The 20,642-nt window shown below is 49.4% G+C and overlaps 1 protein-coding gene and 1 long non-coding RNA gene across 4 annotated transcripts in view; one reads left to right on the top strand and one right to left on the bottom strand.

Moving 5' to 3' along the window:
• The window catches only part of PAXIP1 (PAX interacting protein 1), a 51,213-nt gene extending 50,742 nt beyond the window's left edge, over window positions 1-471 (top strand). Inside the window, 1 exon segment of the mRNA XM_053898704.1 lies at window positions 2-471. Within this exon segment, the coding sequence (XP_053754679.1) occupies window positions 2-17 (16 nt within the window). The 3' untranslated portion in view covers window positions 18-471.
• The window catches only part of LOC109252417 (uncharacterized), a 28,532-nt gene extending 8,333 nt beyond the window's left edge, over window positions 1-20,199 (bottom strand). The window contains exons 1-5 of one of the 3 annotated variants that reach the window (XR_008420816.1): window positions 20,041-20,199; window positions 8,310-8,517; window positions 2,526-2,825; window positions 1,498-2,161; window positions 871-1,033 (exon numbers count right to left, since the gene is read on the bottom strand). This is a non-coding gene — a long non-coding RNA (uncharacterized LOC109252417). Of the gene's footprint in view, window positions 1-870; window positions 1,034-1,497; window positions 2,162-2,525; window positions 2,826-8,309; window positions 8,518-19,261; window positions 20,002-20,040 lie in introns of those variants that run through there. The other 2 variants (XR_002073991.2, XR_002073990.2) reach the window with 2 other exon arrangements.
• Between the last annotated feature and the right edge of the window lie 443 nt (window positions 20,200-20,642).

The following is a 20,642-nucleotide window of genomic DNA, read 5'->3' as shown; positions in this document are numbered from 1 at the left end:
CGTATAAATTTAACTGATGGCATCCGCACCGCGACTGGAGTCCTGGGCACGGGCCCGGCCTTGGCCGCCGTCGGGTGGACAGACCCGCTTCCTGCAGAGGCCCGCGTTTGCCAGCTGCTTTGGGAGGCAGGCGCTCTAGAGCAGGAAAACCAATAGGATACATATGCTGCATCTTTTTAAGATGTGTAATTTTATTCTGAGGAAACATAAATTATGTTTTGTATTATATGAATTTATGAGCCCACATTAGGTTTTATGATTCATTTGCCAGGTTTTTAAATGTTTTCACAACACTGTTAACAGAACTTCAACTACAAATAAAATGGTGTAAATAAAGACCTTGCTATCTCTAAATTATGATGTTAAAGATTTGAAATGTTTTGTACTTTGATTATTTTTATTTCTTATACTCTTTTCTTTTATATTGATATCTTGCCCACATTTTAAATAAATGTACTTTTGAACTTAGAATTCTGTATTTTTTTTGGCATCATTTATATGACCTGCATCAAGCTGGATCACATTTTAAGTCATTCCAAGACAAAATATATTCTAAGTTTTCCCCAAAGAAATCATTTCTGGAAGGCAGCCATTCTCTGCCAATGTAATACGCTCCCAAGCAGAGGGGTACCCAGAACGTTCAGCAACCCCTGCGATGCCGACACCGACCAGTCGGAACCTCGGACACCACATATCCATCCTGCTCCCGCCCCACACGTGGCTCTCACACACTTCCTGTTGGATTGTGGGTACCATCAAATAACGAGAGACCACTGTCTTAGCAGGTAGGTCAGTCCTAGCACATTCCTTACGCTGTCCTGTTCAGTACAGGAGCGTATTTAAGCAACTCCACCACAGAGGTGCTCTTACCGTGCTCATCTGGCGTGTTCAGAGTTTGCTTCCATAACGATTCCCGAAATGCCTTCCCAGAAACAGACGTCTTCCTTGAAACAGTTGTGACCCACTTGATGGCTTATTCTTTAACCGCACAGCCTCTACAGTTTAACTCTTGAACTTGGTTTAGGCGGAACACCTGCGTTAAAAACGTGAACACAGAACGAATTGAATTCCATGTTGGGAATTCTTAGTGTTCCTGTAGGGCTCCGGTGACGATCACACGCTCAGGACACTGTTTCTTCGGGTGTTCAGCTCTGCTGGGGTGGGACACGTGGAGTTCTTTCTACAGGCGGAAGGGACATCACCACACACTTCGTAATTTTAAGGTACGGGTCAGTGTCTTCAAGTGATTCTCCCCTGTCTAACCCTTGACCTTCTGTGTGTTTCCCAGTGACCTGCCCGATTACCGTGTGGGCACACCCTCAGTCTTAGCGTGACTGACACGTATTTACTGTTGTCGGCTACTGGGAGTATTTATCTTGAGCTCTTTAAGTATGTGCTACGAACAGTGCATATTCTGGCGTTTACTTGTATTTTTAACAAAATGTGCCTGCTTAGAAGCTAATAATTTTGCGCCTAAGCAGACCTAGGAACACTCACCTGCAGAGGCGCCTGGGTGGCCCGGTTGGTCAAGTGTCTGACTTGACTTCGTCTCACGTCGGTTCAGGGACCCAGGCCCCGCCTCGGACTCTGTGCCGACAGTGTGGAGGCTGCTTGGGATTCTCTCTCTCCCCCTCTCAGAATAAACAAACAAAAAAATCCCCTGTAGAGTCGGAATTAGTGTCGCTACCAACGTAGATCCCGCAAGATCCTGAAAGGGAAGCAGAGTTTCCCAACCGAGAACACGATTTCGATTCAGAATGCCACCCCACTGCTTCCGTGCCCGAGCGAAGGCGCAGACGCAGAGCCCCGCATCTGTTCAGTCTGCGGCGGAGACGGGGCGTCTGCTTAACCAACACGCGAGGATGACTGATTTGATTAACCTTTCAATTAGCGTTTTTTTCCAAAAGCTGCCAAGAAATCATCCTTAAGCACTCCGGGAGCTGTCTGCAGCCAGCTGGCTCACGCAGCTGTCGAGCACGGATTTGGCGGCTCCGGGGAAGCTCCAGAGGAACACGTAAGAATAGAGACTTCAGGTAAACGCTTCGCACGGAAGTTGATGAGAGGAGTTCTTTTCTCTTAAGAAAACGAAGTCTTCATCCCGTGTTGTCTGGCTCAGGGCTGTTCAGCAGAAGTAGGCACTCCATGTGCGATTTAAAAATTCCTAGTAGCCACATGAAAATTGAAACAACTTTTAAGTGTTCGCAATTTTATTTAACGCCACGCCAGCGTATCTAAAATACCGTCCCAGTGACAGATCATCAATATTAGATCACCGTGACGGTGGTGGTTTTCTCGGTGCCGTCTTTAAATAATCTATTGTGTATTTTACGCTTAGAGCGCATCTCGATTCTGACAATAAATTTTCATTAGAAATGGTTTCTCTGTATTTAGATTTCATGCCACTTACAGTTTAAAAAGGTGTACGTGCCCAAGCTATTCTAAGCAGGACTGTTTCCCAGCAACAAAGTTCGTGGCCGTTTTTAAGTTAAAGCTAATCCTAAATAAGATGAAAACCAGCTCCTTACCTGCACGAGGCTCGCTTCCATGCTCGGGGACCCGGTGTGGCCACGTCGTGTCTGGAGGGCCGGCGGCCACCCGTGCGGGCTCCCTTTGGCACCGCGAGTGCCGGTGAGGAGGTGGACGGTCCATCTGAGAAGCTCCAAGACCGTAGCCCCCGGAATTCTGTTCCCTGCCACAGACGGGTGGCAAAAGGGGTGTCCATTTGCAGCGGGAGGTGCAGCGTGTCGAGAGGAGAGTGGGAGAAATCCTGCGTGTCCCCACGGTCACCGGGAAAGGTTGGACGTGTTGTAATCCACCTCTGGGGACTGCAGAAGGAACGGTTGAGTGGGATCGGCCACACGGCGCCACGTTCTTCAAACCCTGTGGCTTGCGAGCGAGCAAGGCCCCGGAGACGGCCCGCAGGCAGGAGGCAAAGCCCCTCAACCCAGGCACCCGCGCTCTCGGGGAGCCCTCCCGAGTCCCCGATGTCTGCTCGATTAAAAAGCAAGTGTGCAGTTAAGGAAGGTCTGCATCCGCGGGAACCTAGCTGCCTCTGCACACCCACCGGCGACTGCACTCCCACGTCTGTTCCATCAGCCGCCGCGCACCCGGCAGGCCCCATCGCCCCGCCCCCGTTCTCGTCACACCCGATGGCCGCCTCCGAGCTGCCGCGGCTGGCACGTCCTCCGGCTGTCCCCCGCCTCACCGCCTGTCCACACGTCCCCTCAGCTCACCTGCACAGATGGTCGCGTCTGTCCGTCCCCATTCCCGCCGGGCTCATCTTGCCTCCTGTCTCTTCCCCTCCCTGCTGCCCTCCGTACTGTCCCACAGTCCCGCTAAGAAGGTACCCAGGCTGTGCGGCCTGAAGTCCCAATGCCTTGGGACGTCCCCACCCAGCCCCTCGGTCCCGTCAGCCACACGCACCGCTTCCTGCCGCTCCGTCCGGCAGCCTCTCCTGCTCACTGCCCCGGAAAGCCTTTCCTGCTTCCCTCCGATCCTGTGTAAAAAACGCAACAGAGCGAAAACAGGTAAATCGGGCATCAAAATTCAAGCCTGTTACATATCAACAGACACCACCAGCAGTGAAAAGACAAGCTACTGAATGGGAGAAAACATTTGCCAATCCTGTATCACATAAGGAGCTCAGGTCTGGAGTATATAAAGACTCCAACTCCACCACAAGAAAAAAGCCTGATTTTAAAATGGGCAAAGGACTTCATAGCTGTGTCTCCAAAGAAGGGGAATGGCCAGTAAGGTGCTCAGTATCCTCATCGTCAGGGAAACGGAGATCACAGCCACAGTGAAACACCACCTCCCACCCATCAGGACGGCTGCTGTCAAAGAAAAACCAGGAGGTAGAGAAACGACCCCTGGTGCACCGCTGGTGGGAATGTCAACCGGGCAGCCGCCCCGGAAAGCGGTGTGGAGGGTCCTCGAAGCGTAAAAGTAAAGCGCCCTAAGACCCAGCGATTCCACTTCTGGGTCTTTACCCAAAAGGTTTGAAAGCAGGCTCTTCGTGAGACATTTACACACCCCTGTTCTTAAGCAGTAGTCGCAGCAGCCAAGCGTGGGGAACAACCCGAGTGTCTATCTGCTAATGAACGGAGAAGCCAAAGGTAGCCTGTGGGACCGACGAGTCTTGAGATCCTGACACCTGCTACAACATGGGTCAACCCCGGGGACGTTGTGCTCAAATAAGGGAGTCACAAGGGATAAATACTGCGTGAGTCAACTTCAGGGGGGGGGTCCCTAGAGCCGTCAAATCCATAGAGACCGTGGGCGGTGGGCACCGGGGGCTGGGTAAGGGATGGGGAGTTCGTGTTCCATGGGGACAGAGTCTCAGTTGGGGACAGTGAAGTTCTGGAGAGGATGGGGGTGACGGTTACCGAACGAGGCAGATACGCTCATTGCCACTTAATTGGACACTCAGAAATGACGGACGTCGTCAATTCTGTGTGTTTCGCTGGCTTTTAAGAAAGAAGGAAATGAAGACCAGTTAAACCAGCGAGTAGCAGAGTGGAGGTTGGGGAGAACTTCTTGCGAGTTCACCGCCTGCTCTTCCACAGACTTGAACTGAACCCTCTCGAACCCAGTGGCCAGAACCCCGAATCCACGTGTAGAGTTACACGCAGATGCATCCGTGTGCGTGCGTGCACGTGTCTGCGTATCTTTCTCTGGCGCCCGTCACATCTGAGAAGGCATCCGACCCAGGAAGGACTAAAGACTCACTGTGTTAGAAACAAGACAAAACCAGCAGACGGGGAGGTACTTCCAGAACGACAGAACAAGGGTCCGTGAACATCTCCTTCGCAGCCGTACGGAGAACAGACACAAATGGGCATCGCCACTATGTCAGGCCGTGGGAGGCTGAGCCCTTCTGCCCCCTGAGCCACGCAGGGTTTTGGGTTCAGGTCTCAAAGCTCCCGAGCTGCTAAGTTACGCCGTCCGTGGCATCTTGGCCAGGGTGGCCCTGGAGGTCTTTCTTCGGTGCTGGGGAACCGCGGGCTGGGCAGGAGGAGCAGGGACCGCGCCCTTCTGTTCACCAGATCGGGAACGGAAGCCCTGCCTGGCACGGGGCAGGGTGCCCGGGGTTTACGACTGGAAAACCATCCACACAGTTAGGTCCACTGACCCCAGGAAGGGAGGACGTGGGGTCTGGAGGCCAGGGAGTAGAGATGGTATTTTCTCGGCTGAGAAGCAAGAGCAACCCCCTCCCGTGGGAACGTTAGCTTTAAGCGAGCGCCGGATGACGCGGCTCCAGTGGGGAGGCGAGGTGATGTCCGCTCAGGAACACGCACAGCCCAAGCCACGCGACATCGGCCCCGACCCGCCGCCTGCCGGGGAGTCATGCCCAGCGCACATCCACCCCTCACGGCGCGGGCGGGGGCGACGTGGCTTCCCCGGCTGCACACAGGGACGGCTCCCGCCGCAGCACTTGTCCTCCTGGGGCTGGCGTCCCGCCGCAGCCCGTCCGTGCTGGGCTCAGGGACTCCCTTCTGCTGTCAGCCCGAGCGACGGGACTCTACCCGCTGGTCCCGGACAAGGACAGAGAAGGTCACGCCCTTCCCTGAGGACTGCAGCACCTACGGGAGCAGAGGGACTCAGTGCACCGGACGGGGCCGCCCTTCCCGGCGCCTAGGAGGTTACTTTTACCACCGGCAGCCCCACGTAACGGAAACCGCGTCCTGTTAACGCTGCACTTGCCCAGGCTGATGTGACGGGCAGAGGGCTGCCGACCCTGACACCGAGCACAAGTACCGATGGCCACCGGGGCAGAGTCGACTCCTCGGCCCGGAATGCGGCGCGCGTCTGGTTTTACGTGGCGAGGGGAAGCAGGGGAAGGCGCGGCCTTCACCCACTGCTTCTCACCTCAGGGACCTGGTGCCCACCGCCCCCCCCACCCACGGCAGTGTGCACCGTGCGCCGGGCTCGGCTGCAGCCCCGGGGCGTGAGCCCCGAGCTCCCCAACGGGTCCCATCCCAGAGGCAAGAAGGCGCGGGCAGAGCTGAGCGGAAAGAGCCAGCGCTGGCCAAGCAGGAGGGAGAATTCGGAGAAAATGCGGGCAGCTGCCCTGATGTGTGAGATGCTCGCAAAGACGGGATTTTCAGAGGCCCTGGGTGTGGGTGCCCTTGGACATTTTATAACCTCTTTAACGGAGACTCACGGATCCACTTTGAGAATGGCAGTGAAAAATGGCACCTTGGCTTTGGGCGGCCACCGTGCCGTCGGGAGACAGCGGGTGTACCCCCTGGGTTACAGCTGGAGCGTGACCCTCTAGGAATTTGGACCTAAACTCCCCGTGATCAGCCGCACTGCCCACCAACCCACGATGAACACGACCGTGTGCCTTGTGCTGCCGTGTACCCTGCCTGGCCTCCGTCCCCAGAGGGGCAACACGGCAGGTTTCTGAGCGACCGACCAGCTTCCTAACAGGTGCGCCCGGAGATACGGGGTGCAGTTCACGGTGATACGGATGTACCGCCGTTAAGATTTTAGTTTAGAACTCTCTGTACACTTTCTCCTACACGCTTTCCTGAGCAACATTTTGTATTTTTCAGATGGGATTTCATCGCAGCCCCGACACCAGGACCCGCAGCTGTGAGTGGAGCGCGTAGCACGTGCTCCGAACTTTTCTTCATGATCCCAGTTGTCCTGATTCTTTTTCAGCCATGATTTGTCACTCGTCAGCTTTGTTTTGCAAGTGCACGTGAATGACTTGGTTTTCGTTTCAATTTATGCCTATTTTCAGATTTTCCCTGATACAGAAATGATGTATGTTCATCACCATCGTCATCCTCTGGGATCGTTAGATAACAGAACGATGAGGACTCCAGTTTTGGATTACGTGTGATACTTTGATAAAATAAAGGAAATTTCCGACTTTTAACGTTCGTGGGCCCTGTTCCTAGGCTCCCAGGGAAGCTATCCTTGAACATTTACCAAGGTCAAAAGGATTCAGCAAAACCTCCAAGCGTGGGCTCTATTTCTTTGCCATGCACACACAGTACATCTGCTTTGTTAAATAATAATAATAATAATAATAATAACCAAAAAGGAACGTTCCAGACATAAAGAAAAAAACCTCCATGCTTTCCCTAAGATTAAAGTCATACAGTCTCATGCACACTAAAAACAAAAGATAAAGCCTCTCGCATTCTGGAATGCCCTTCCTCTGGATTCTCTCTGTAACTCCGTGTAAATTCTGTGTAAATAAACATATAACCCTGCAGCCCACGTTCCTTCCCCGGAGCAACCTTTGTGAAGACTGTGTATCCTGGGTGGCAGCCCCAACTTGGGCTCGAATAAGATGCCTTTTCTTTCTCTTTATTTTTTGGGGGGAGGGGCAGGGAGAGGGAGAGAGAGAGAATCCCAAGCAGGCTCCACACCGTCAGGGCAGAGCCCGACGTGGGGCTCGAACCCATGAACTGTGAGATCGTGACCTGAGCTGAAATCAAGAATTAGATGCTCAACCTGCTGAGCCACCCAGGAGCCCCTCTCTTTAATATTTTAAGGCAGGTTTGTTCTGCCTCAACCTTTCTTGGGGGAGTCGGCAGTGTGTCCGAGCAACCCCCCTGAACACAGCTGGGGGTCGTCTGGAACTCGGCGCTCCGTCCCAGCACGAGCCCTGGGTGCCCTCCGACTTCTCACGGGTGTACCGGTGACTCCTGCTATCCAACCCCCTCAATTTGAATCGACAGCCCTCGTACTCAAGCTGTTGAGGGCTGCCTGTGACGTTCTCGGGGCGGGAATAACCTACAGGGGTTGGTTGTTTTCGTTGAGCATTATCATCATCGATGCTATTAACGGAAGGCTGGAGTAAACTTTCTGGCTACAAACACGAGACACTGAATCACTCAGCTTGGAAGAGAAGGGACACTTGCTCCTTCGGGCCAAATGGTGCCTTCGGGTGACCGAGAGCCTCGCGGAAGCGTCTGTGGCTATTCGTGACACGTGGCGGTCCCGGAGGAACTTCCCACCTCATGAGGTAACTAATGCTTGGCTCGTCTGGGGACGCACACATAGGATTGATCATCCGGTGCTCAATGGTCTCAGACCTCACGGGGAGAAACCGAGACGCGTAAGAGAGTGTATCCCAGCTCCCGGGAAGGGATCTGAGCAGCACGGCCTGGCCCGCCACACTTAACACCTTTAGATCTCCTTCGAGCCTTACTCGAAAAATAAAACCACGACAAGAGGAATGGGGAACCATGCTTCGAGAGCTGAAAGCTCCCGGAAAACCACCCACCACCCACGGGAGCTCCGGCAGGCTCTGCGCACAACACGTAGGGACCTCTATTCGCAATGCTGACTTAACTGGGAAGATCGAAGTCTCGGATGGCCCAAATGGGGTTCTTTCCACACGTCTGAATTCGTTTTCTCGTGCACACAGAGAAAGCGACCGGAAACTAGGAAGCCGTTTGGTTCAATCAGTGCTCACGGACGTCCTCTGGGCTACGTTTGGCTTCTGTTTGCTGTTGCAGCTTTTGGTATGTTTGGGCAAAATTGGCTGTGTTCTGACTGGAAAATGGAAAAAAAAAACAAAACTAATTGATGGACCCATAAATTATAATGCCATCTTGCAGTTAGATTTGTTTTGATAAAAGGGAGATAGTCGGAAATCGGGTCTTTAATGTCTTCTCCACAAATATTAGTGAAACAAAGGCTATGCATTGTTTGCATCTTGTCTATATGTCCATGTGTAATAACGGAGATCTTTTCTCCACTTCCAGATGGTGTTGCTAAAATTAATTCGTAAGAGAGCTCTATTTAATTGGTTTAGGGGCCATCGCTTCTAAAACTCAGATAAAAACTAACCCAAATGTTTTCCAAGTTTACGTGATCTGGGATGAAATTCCCTACATTCAGGCTTTTGGGGTGACTCTGTAATAAAGATGCCCCATGTCAACCGATGGTCCAGAGAGACAAGGATGGGCACAAATCCAAGACCCCCAACGCCCTTCTCAAAAGTCAGAAAGATGAGGGAGAGGAGGAGGAAAACAGGCACTGGAAATCCTAAATCAACTTCCCCAAACAGAAGCACCACAACTGACGCCCCGTCCACTGCCTCCAGTCCTGCCTCCTCCAGACGGCTGAGAACAGCCAGAGAGAAAGCCCGTCTTGCAGGAGGGAGAGACAGGAGATGGAAATGGAGAGATGTTAGTCCCAACCTTGAATCGGCCTCTGGCCCGGCCGGCAGCACCCCACCCACCTCTACGGTCCCCCTTCCTGTTCCTGCACAGCCACCACTGGGGCACTCGCACAGCCGGCCCCCACACCACCCTCAGCACCTCTGGCACCACCGGCCCCTCCTACCCTCACCTCCGAGGACCGGAAGCTGTCAGGCCACCTCCTGACGAGGTTCAAACCGGAGCATGTCCCAAATCAGCATGAAGGGGCCCAAGGGCTCCCCTGGACTCAAACCGCTCACTTCAGCTTTCCCCCCAGGAGCCCCGGCTAAAGTTGACGGCAGGGAGCAAATTGACTAATGTCGTGATGGACACATGTGCAACACATTCGGTACTAACGCTAGTTCCAAGCCATTGATTTAATGAAAATAGACATGTTTTTGGAACTATCGACGTCAAATATAATACACACAATCAGCTTTTACTCTACCTGAATGTATCAGATTCACGTTGAAACTCTTGTAATCTGTCAGCAAAAATGACTTAAAATGATGGCTGATTTGGTCTCAAGGTTTCATGGGCAATTGTTAAGAGCTAGCCAGTTGTGTTTTTTTTTTTTAATTTTTTTAATGTTTAGCTTTGAGAGAGAGAGAAACAGAGCATGAGCAGGGTAGGGGCACAGAGAGACACACACACAGAATCCCTACTAGGCTCCAGACTCTGAGCTGTCAGCACAGAGCCTGATGCGGGGCTCGAACTCATGGACGGCGAGATCATGACCTGAGCTGAAGTCGGACACCTAACCAACTGAGGCACCCAGGTGCCCCAGAGCTAGTCAGTTTTATAGAAAATGTTTGTGAACTTTTAAAAAGCTTCCAAGATCTTTAAACCATAAACCACTGGAGTCTTGCTAGATTGAATGACACATTGGGTTGAATTCACTGGATATCTAACTTTTTTCCAAATAAGATAAAATACTGAAACCTTAATTACTAAACATTAGGTTTATCTGCTTTTGCCTTCTTATTACAGAGAATCTAAAGATACTTGGGTCTCCTGGTAAACATGTTTTGTGCTTTATTGAAAGTTGCACTGTGGAAAAACACACATGTCTAGAAGTCATAAAATATATTCATAAATTTCCCACTCTAAAGAATTCTGGTGTAATAGTTCACAATTGGTAACTAAGTTTTCACTGGACACTATGGTAGCCAAGAGTTAAAATTCTGCTAAATGTAAAAAAAGAAAATATGCTAAATGTAAAAAGAAAAGAAAAATTCTGCTAAATGTAATTATACTGCTGGAAATGATAAAGAAGCCAACTCTATGCGTGGCCAAAGTAGGAAATATGTAAGAAAGGCATAAAGAATAAGTTTTTGTTGAGAGAAAAGAAAGTAATTTTATCCTGAAACGAGACTAGTGATTTAGAGAGGGAGAATTTACAACAAAGTCTAAATGAAAAAAAAAAAAAGTTGTAGAAAGTTTGTAAAGGGGAATCTTTGGAAAGAATTTTATGTGTGGTCAGGATGGCTAAGATCAGAATAGATGAATTTTAAAGGTACACTTGTATAGGATGTGAGGGGGAAGGTGGCCCCCCACCCCAGCCTAGATACACAGACACCTGCAGGAACCAGGGCAGCACCAACACTCTCCACCTGGCTGGCTAACAGGGTGCCCTGCCCCCACACACTTCTTCGGACCCGCCCCTCCATCCCTGCCTCAGTGGGAGTTTTCCTGGGTTGCTGCAGATCTCTTCCTAAGTACCAGCCACTTTGCTGGCACCGTGAGTGCTCCACATCCTCCTGTGGACCTGCCCCCTCCAATACCCCTTGGGCCAGAACCTGTCCAAAGTGGTACCACAAGCCTGGCAGTGTGCGAGCAGCCCCAACAGGGGCCGGCACTACTCCAAAGTGACTCCCACTGCAGGGAGAGGGAAAGATAACCACACACACACCAGTCAGACGATGGCCTCAGCAGTGGACTGGGGGCAGAGAGCTGTTCTGACTATAGCCAACCCCCACCCCCCCACCACCAAGGAAACCTTCTCAGGGGACAACACAGGGAAGGCACCCTGCAGTTCGATGCTACCGCATGATACGAATGCCTGGTCTGACTCAGCTCAAGCCTAAAGCGGCCCCAGACTCGCCCACTAACAGCACAGGGACTAAACTCTTCCCACAACAGGCAAAGAGAGCCACTACAGATGGCTGGACTAAGGGACAAAGAGTCTCAGCCACGACAGCAGAGCACGTGCAACATAACAGGAGACACCCCTGAAGCACCGGGTTCCGGTGAACGGGGCGCACGGCACTGCGGGGCACTACAGGGCTTCTTCAGAAGGCCATTGCTGTCAAGAGCAAGAGACACAGCTGACTGTCCTAACACACAGAAACAGACACGGAGAGTTAGATAAAATGAGACAGAGGAATATGTCCCAAATGAAAGAATGGGACAAAAATCACAGCAAGAGACCTAAGCAAAACGGAGATAAGTAATACGGCTGATAGAGAATTTAAAGTAATGGTCATAAAGATACTTGAGAAAAGACTGGAGGACATCAGTGAGATGCTCAGCAAAGAGAGAAAAAATACAAAAAAGAACTAATCTAATCAGAGATGAAGAATACAATAAGTGAACTTAAAAAATTAAAAATACACTAGAGGGAATAAATAGTAGACTAGAGGAAGCAGAAGAATAGATCAGCAACCTGTAGGATAGAGTAATGGAAAGCAATCAAGCTGAACAGGAGAGAGAAAAAAAATAACAAAAGATGAAAATAGACTAAGGGAACACGGGGACACCATCAACTATAATAACATTTGCATTATAGGGATCCCAAAAGGAGAAGAGCAAGAAGGGGGCAGAAAATTTATTTAAAGCAATAATAGCTGAAAACTTCCTGAATCTGGGGAAGGAAACAGAAATCCAGATCTAGGAGGCACAGATAGCCCACAAAAAAATCAATCCAAGGAGGTCCACACCAAGAAACATAGTAATTAAAATGGCAAAAGAAGTGATACAGAGAATTTTAAAAACAGAATGAGACCAAAAAAAAGGTTACCTACAAGGGAAACCCCGTAAGGCTATCAGTTGAGTTTTCAGCAGAAACTTTGCAGGCCAGAAGGGGTGGCATGATGTATTCAAAGTGCTGAAAGAAAAAAAAAAAAAAAAACAAAAAAAAAACCTTCCAGCCAAGAATACTGTATCCAGCAAAGTTATCATTCAGAATAGAAAGAGAAGGAGTTTCCCACACAAACAAAAGTTAAAGGAATTCATCACCACTAAGCCAGCCTTAAAAGAAATGTTAAAGAAGACTCTTGAGTGAAAATGAGAGACCATAAGCAGGAGTAAGAAGAGTAGGAAACACAAAAGCAGCAAAATTAAGTATATCTACAAAAGTTACTCAAGGACTCACAAAATAAAAGAATGTAAAGTGTGACATCATATACTTAAAATGTGTGTATGTGGTGGGGGTGAGGAGTAAAGATTTAGTGCTTCTAGAATGGGTCTAAACCGAAGCATCCATCAAATTAATATGGAATTCTATATGCATAAGATATTATATACAAACCGAATGATAACCACAAATGAAAAACCAGTAATAGATATGCAAAAAAATAAAGAGAAAGGAATATAAGAATATCACTAAAGAAAGCCAACACATCATGAAAGAAGAGACCAAGGAAGGAACAAAAATAACTACTAAAACAAGTAACAAAATGGTAATAAGTACATATCTGTCAATGATTACTTTGAATATAAATGGACTAAACCCTCCAATCAAAAGACACAAGGTGACAGAATGGATTAAAAGCAAGATCCATCTTTATGGTACCCACAAGAGACTCATTTGAGACCTAAAGACATATGCATATTGAAAAAGTATTTATTATGAAAACAGAAGTGAAAAGAAACCTGGGGTGGCAAAAGATTGGACAAAACAGACTTTAAAGCAAGACCACAATAAGAGACAAAGAAGGACACTACATAATCATGAAGAGAACCCAACAAGATAGAACAATTGTATATATTTATGCACCTAACATGGAAACACCCAAATACATAAAGCAGCTAATAACAAACATAAAGGAAATAATCCATAGTAACACAATAATAGGGAAGTTTAACATCCCACTTAGATAAATGGAACAACCATCCAAAAACAAAATCAACAAGGAAAGAGTGCCTTAAAATGACACACTAGACTAGATGGACTTAAGAGATATATTCTGAACATTCCATCCTAAAACAGCAGAATACACATTATTTTCGAGCGCACATGGAACATTCTCCAGAATAGACCATGTATTAGGTCACAAAACAACTGTCAACAAATTTAAAAAGACCAAAGTCATACCATGAATCTTTTCTGACCACAATACTATGAAAGTAGAAATCAAGCACAAGAAAAAAATCTGGAAAGACCCTAAATACATGGAGGTTAAATAGCATCTACTAAACAATAAATGGTTCAACCAAGAAATAAAAGATGAAATCAAAAAATACATGCAGACAAATGAAAATTTAAACACAATGGTCCAAAAATCTTTGGCATGCAGCAAAAGCTGTTCTAAGAGGGAAATTTATAGCAGTACAGGCCTACCTCAGAAAGAAAAAAAATCTCAAAAAACCAACTTAGCCATATGCCTAAAGGAGCTATGGAAAAAAAAGAACAAACAAAACCCTAAATCAGTAGAAGGAAGGAAATAATAAATATTAGAGCAGAAGTAATCAAAATAGAAACTAAAAAAAAAAAAAAAAAACAAAATACAAAAACAATAGAACTGGTCCATGAAACCAAGAGCTGGTCCTTTGATAAAACACAAAATTTGATGAATTTTCAGCCAGATTCATCAAAAACAGAGAGGGGGGAGGGAGGGACAGGGAGGCAAGGGGCTCAAATGAACAAAATCAGAAGTGACAGAGGAGAAATAACCACCGACACCACAGAAATACAAAGGAGTGTAAGAGAATATTATGAAAAGTTAAGTGCCAACAAATTGTACAACCTAGCAGAAATGGATAAATTCTTAGAAACTTACAGCCTCCTCCAAAAACTGAACAAGGAAGAGATAGAAAATTTGAACAGGCTGATTAACAGCAATAAAACTGAATTTGTAATAAAAAAAAAACTCTCACCAAACAAAAGCCCAGGATGAGATGGCTTCACAGGCAAATTCTATGTAACTTTTAAAGAAGAGTTAATAGCTATTCTTTTCAAACTATTCCAAAAAATAAAAGAGGAAGGAAAGCTTCCAAATTCATTCTATGAGGCCGGCATTACCCTGATACAAAACCAGATAAAGACACCAAAAAAAAAAGAGAACTACAGGCCAATCACCTCTGATGAATACAGATACAAAAATCATCAACAAAATATTAGCAAACCAAATCCAACAATACATTAAAAAAATCATTCACCACGATCAAGTGGGATTTAGTCCTAGGATACAAGAGTGGTTCAATGTTCACAAATCAATCAACATGGTACATCACATCAATAAGAGAAACGATAAAAGCCACGTGATCATTGCAACAGATGCGGAAAAATCATCTGACAAAATACAACATCCATTCCAGATAAAAACCCTCAACGAAGTAGGTTTGGAGGGAACATACCTCAACATAGTGAAGGCCATGTATGAAAAACTCACAGCCAATATCATAATCAATGGGGAAAAACCAAGAGCCTCTCCTCTAAGGTCAGGAACAAGACAAGGATGTCCCCTCTCACCACTTGTATTCAACACAGTACTGCAAGTCCTAGCCACAGCTATCAGACAAGAAAAAGAAATAAAAGGCATCTAAATTGGTAAGGAAGAAACAAAATTTTTGCCATTTTCAGATGACATGATACCGTACGTAGAAAACACAAAAGACGCCACCAAAAACCTACCAGAACTGATAAAATTTTTTTAAATTTTTTTTAACGTTTATTTATTTTTGAGACAGAGAGAGACAGAGCATGAACGGGGGAGGGGCAGAGAGAGAGGGAGACACAGAATCGGAAGCAGGGTCCAGGCTCTGAGCCATCAACCCAGAGCCCGATGCGGGGCTCGAACTCACGGACCACGAGATCGTGACCTGAGCCGAAGTCGGACGCTTAACCGACTGAGCCACCCAGGCGCCCCCCAGAACTGATAAATTAATTCAGTGAAGTCACAGGATACAAAATCAATGCACAGAAATCCATTGCATTTCTACACACTAATAATGAAGCTGCAGAAGAGAAATTAAGAAAACAATCCCATTTACAATAGCACCCAAAATAATAAAATACCTACCCAGGAATTCACTTAACCAAGGAGGTGAAAGACCTGTTCTCTGAAATCCACAAAACACTGATGAAAGAAATCGAAGATGGCACAAAGAAGTGGAAAGATATTCCATGTTCGTGGACTGGGGAGGTGCGGGAAACTCACGGCCACAATGGCTCATGTAGAGGCCCTCTTAGTGTCTGTTGCTCTATGGACCACACACAGGATCACCAGAGACATCTGAACTACGAACCAGAAAAATCCATCAGATTGCTGCTGCCTGCCCCCACTCCGCCTGAGGATGCTTGAAGCCTGTCATACAGATATCTCACTGGCAGCATCCAGGACTCAGACACTGGGTTTATAATTTGCTCCAACCATTACCTGTGTTTTCCTTTTGTTTCCATAGAAATGCCTCTCATTAATTAACCTTATTGCCTGCTGAACAAGGCAGAGTGTGTACAAAAGCCAACACCACTTGCGACACCTAGATGAACTCCTGGGAAGTAAGGACCCAGATAATCAGGCAGCAAGTCACATGGGTACAAGAGGCCCCTGCCCCCCACCTCCTTTTTTAAGGTGGCAGAGACTGGCTTACTGATCCATTCTCTTGGAATACCCACTGGGATCAGATCAACTTTCGAGATTCCCACCCCAGACTACACCATTACTATTGCTTGGAATACACTTGGGGATGAAATTAACGTCACATAGTGCCAAACTATGTAGAAAAATATAACTATCTCTGATGACCCCTCAATTAGCACAAGGGACCAAAAGTTACAAGTAGGTCAAATCCTTCTGTTTCAAAGCCCCGACCACACCCTAAATCGGCTGAAGCAGTAACAGAAGACAGAGCTCCGCTCACGCTCCATAGAAATGGAACGAAGGACTCACGATGGGAAATTCTAACCGGAAAAGTCTCCACATGTCTGACACCGTGTTGCTTCTGTTTCTCTTGCTGCAGTGACCTACAGGTTAGAACTTTCTGCTTAGCCCTGCGTGTAGGCACGTTACAGCTAAGGTTTACCAAAACTGCTCTTTACCCAACACCTACCTCACCCGAGGAGACAAGGAAGTAGCCAAAGCACCATCACCCCCAATTCTTCAAGATTGAGGAAAAGTCATAACTCAGGGAGGAATTGACTCCATGCCCCATAGGGTTAATGAGGTAGAAATTACCAGAAAACTGAAAGCCTGCTTTTCAGAGAAGTGCTTCTCCCTAACTGGCTATAACTGGCTATTAATGTCTCCCAGTCCCCACCAACAAACCCGCTGGCTGGCCCTGCAGCAGCCTGGACTCATCGGGTTCCTGCCTGGTAACAAGCAAGGCCCCGCTTTCCTTATGTGAGATAAGGAGAGACCCCATCCAGGTTTCCCAGCCCTCAGAGTGCGCCCACAGCCCCCTCTCCTGGTCCTGAGATAACCTCCTAAAGGGGGACTGAATTTCTGAAGTCTCTGCCCCAGAGTCACCATGGAACGTATGTTACGCGTATGTTTCCTTAGTGGGAACACGCTCTAGCTTCCCTCTTGAATGATCAAGAATTTTCCCACCTTTTAATCAAGACTCTTTGGCTTTTTCTCCTGCCTAAGTCGATTCCAACATCACATTGGTTCCTTCAAGTTGTACTTACTAGAATTCTTTTTCTGTCCACGAGTCATTGTTTTAAATGTTTTACCAAACGCAAAAAACAGACAGTCTAAGCCAAGCACGCGTACTGTTTGCTCACCGGTTGGACTTTATAGAGAACATGTTATCACTTTTAAGCCTCCCACCGGTTCTGTTACAGTAAGTCCCCAACAAGGAACTAGGGGTGAAAAAATACATTATGTTCATACCTAGCAACAGGGACTTGATGGGCCCTGGACAGACAAGCCAGGCACCCTGGCACCGAGGGACCGGAAAACATAAGGTTGATCGTCAATGCTTTCTGAGGAAAGATTACTGATCAAAAAGGGGAAATGATAAAGGAAAATTTCAACTTTTGATGTTTGTGGGTCCTGCTCCTGGGCTCCCAGGGAAGCTAGACTTGAACATTTACCAAGGTCAGAACGACTCAGCAAAACCTCCGAGCGTGGGCTTTATTTCTGCCCCATGCACACACTGTACATCTGCTTTGTTAAAAAATAAATAAATAAATAACCAAAAGGAGCATTGCAGACATAAAAAAAAAAAATCTCCCTGGTTCCCGTAAGATTAAATTCATACAGCCTTGCACACACTAAAAATATAAAATAGATTAAAAAATAAAAACATAAAACAAAGTCTGTAACTGTTTGGAATGTCCTTTGTCATGACGATTTGTAACTCTTCATGAAAAGGAAAAAACACAAACGTATAACCCTGTACCACATGACCCTTCCCCAGAGGACTCTCTTCTTTGTGAAGACAGGTACCCTGGGCAGCTGTCCTAACTTGGGCTCGAGGAAGACTCTTTTCCTTTCTCTTTAAAATCAAACAAATTTTCTTTTAAATGTATATTTTTTGAGAGAGAGAGAGAGAGAAAGTGCGCTCAAGCGAGTGAGAGAGAGTAGGGGAGGGGCAGAGAGAGAGGGAGACAGAATCCGAAGCAGGCTCCAGGCTCCGGGCTGTCAGCACAGAGCCCCACGCGGGGCTCAAACCCACAGACTGCAAGATCATGACCTGAGCTCAAGTTGGACGCTTAACCGACTAAGCCAGCCCCTCACTTTAAAATTTTTTTTATTTTTTGTTTAATATAGCGAATTGTCAGATTGGCTTCCATACAACACCCGCTGCTCATCCCAACAAGTGCCTCCTCAGTGGCCGTCACCCATTTTCCCCTCTCCCCCACCCCCATCCACCCTCACTTTGTTCTCTGTATTTAAGGGTCTCTTGTGGTTTGCCTCCTCCCTCTCTGTTTGTAACTATTTTTCCCCTCCCCCCTCCCCATGGTCTTCTGTTAAGTTTCTCAAGATCCACGTATGAGTGAAAACACATTAATATCTGTCCTTCTCTGCCTTTGTTCATTTTGCATTGACAACTTCTCTTCCTTAGAATGACAATTTTGGGGGGGCACCTGGGTGGCTTAGTTGGTGAAGGTCTGACTTCGTGTCAGGTCATGATCTCAGCAGTTCCTGGGCTTGAGCCCCGTGTCCCGGGGCCTGGAGCCTGCTTCGGATTCTGTGTCTCCCCCTCTCTCTGTCCCTCCCCTGCACGTGCGAAATCTCTCTCCCAAAAATAAACGTTAAAAAAAAAAAAGAGTGACGACTTTTTGTATGGAATTTAAAGAAGGAATGACAGCAAATTAATTATGCTTGTATCTTTACACACACAGACACACACACGCACAACACAGAGGCACACATTTCCCCAGAAAAACATTTGAATTTTTGAAAAGTCTCTACTTGTATTAATAAGAAACAAAGCTATTTTCTGGGTTTGGATAGAACCGCAGCAGAACTTAAGAGCTGGGTACGAGACTCCATAATTCATAGCTAAACTCCAAATACCTCCTACGGATGCAAAATTGCTCATTTTACCCGCTCATCAGGGCAGCGCTGGAAACCAAAGCCGCCTCTTGGGAATAATACCTCAGCAGGCTGCACGGAGGAGACGGTGCACGGCACCCACGCCCCAAACAATGACGTCACGGAGTCTCAGCACAGATGGACGCACTTACAGGTGCGAGTTAAATGCTCAATTAACAGCCCCAGTTAGACTCCCCGGAGCACCTGTGGGCACACTGCTAGTTCTGGAAGGCAGCGCCCAACTGCAGGGAAGGACAGATGCAAACTATCAGTGAACTTGGAACCAGCAGACCTGGGGTGAGGGCTGCAGGGGTCCTTCCGAATGCCCCAAGTTCAGGGCTTCGCAGAGAAGCCCTCATAGGGGGACAGTCTCCCTGAAGTCCACATTACCTGATGTTTCCGAGATGGCTAATTGGTGGAGGTTGGGCGGTGGTCGGGTGTTCTGGGGATCGAGTCTCCAGCAAGGCTGGGATCCGCGTCTAGAAACCCCCCAAGGGGTCTCCGGGACCGTGGGCATTCGCCAGCCGGGTCTAGGAGTGAGTCAAGGCACACCTGAAAACAAGGGACACGCAGCCCGGGCAGGGAGAGCCAGCGTGCCCTTATGCGATCGTGAGCATTCTCCCGAGCGCCGGATTCTGTGTCTCCAAGCAGGCCTATGAGGGGACTCAACCGGTGACCGCGGGGCCGCAGGGTCTCAGCCCCTGCCCGCCGTCCCCGAGCAAGTCCTCGAGGAGTGAGGCATCTCCCCGCCCGGCCTGCCGCACCTGGCGGCCTGTCTGCCTCCCGGGCCTCGCCGGGCCCCCTGCCCTGGCGGGTGGGGGCCCCGAGCACCGCCTCTGGCTGCTTCTGGCCACCGCGTCAGCTTGGGCTCCGGACGCGAGGAGGCCGCTGGAAGGAGCCGGGCGGCACCGGTTCCCAGAGCTGCATTCAGGCCCTGGCCGCCCTGGCCGCAGCTCTCGGATGTGCGGACTCCTGTCCCTTCCGCGGCTGCCGCTGCCCCTGCTCGCCGACAGCCCGCCCTTCTGAGCTGGGCCAGTGCCGCCTGCGCTGGAGGGGGGGGGGGGGGTGGGGGGTGGGCGCGGGCTGTGTCACCTCCCGCCGGGGCTCCCGGGCTGCCACCGCGGCCGCCGCGCCGCCTGCCAGGCCCCGGCCCCCCGCGTGCCACTTACCCGAGCGTCGCCGTTGGGCGGGCGGCCCAGCGCCGTGCCTCTGCTGCCCTCTGCGGGCGGCGTCCACGCGCGACCTGAGCCGGCGGGGAGGAGCCCTGCCCCCCGCCTCGTGCCGGCCTGGGGTGGGGGCTGCTGCGGGGGCGAGGGTCGACTGGGGGCGGGGCTGGCGGGGATAAGGGGGTAGGGGAACTGGCGGGGGGGGGGGGGGCGGGGAAGAGTGGAGGTTGACTGGGGGGGCGGGGCTGGCAGGGGTAAGGGGGTAGGGGGACTGGCCTGGGGGGGCGGGGAAGAGTGGAGGTCGACTGGAGGGGCGGGGCTGGCGGGGGTAAGGGGGTAGGGGGACTGGCCTGGGGGGGCGGGGAGGAGTGGAGGTCGACTGTGGGGCGGGGCTGGCGGGGGAAGGGGGTAGGGGGACTGGCCGGGGAAGGGGGGGGCGGGGAAGAGTGGAGGTTGGCTGGGGGGGCGGGGCTGGCGGGGGTAAGGGGGTAGGGGGACTGGCCTGGGGGGGCGGGGAAGAGTGGAGGTTGACTGGGGGGGCGGGGCTGGCGGGGGTAAGGGGGTAGGGGGACTGGCCTGGGGGGGGCGGGGAAGAGTGGAGGTTG

The sequence above is a fragment of the Panthera pardus genome, unplaced genomic scaffold, assembly GCF_024362965.1.
Source record: "Panthera pardus isolate Hobbes unplaced genomic scaffold, ASM2436296v1 HiC_scaffold_9, whole genome shotgun sequence".
Lineage (NCBI taxonomy): Eukaryota > Metazoa > Chordata > Mammalia > Carnivora > Felidae > Panthera > Panthera pardus.
The sequence above is the reverse complement of the archived record's forward strand: the minus strand, read 5'-3'. Positions and strand labels throughout refer to the sequence as shown.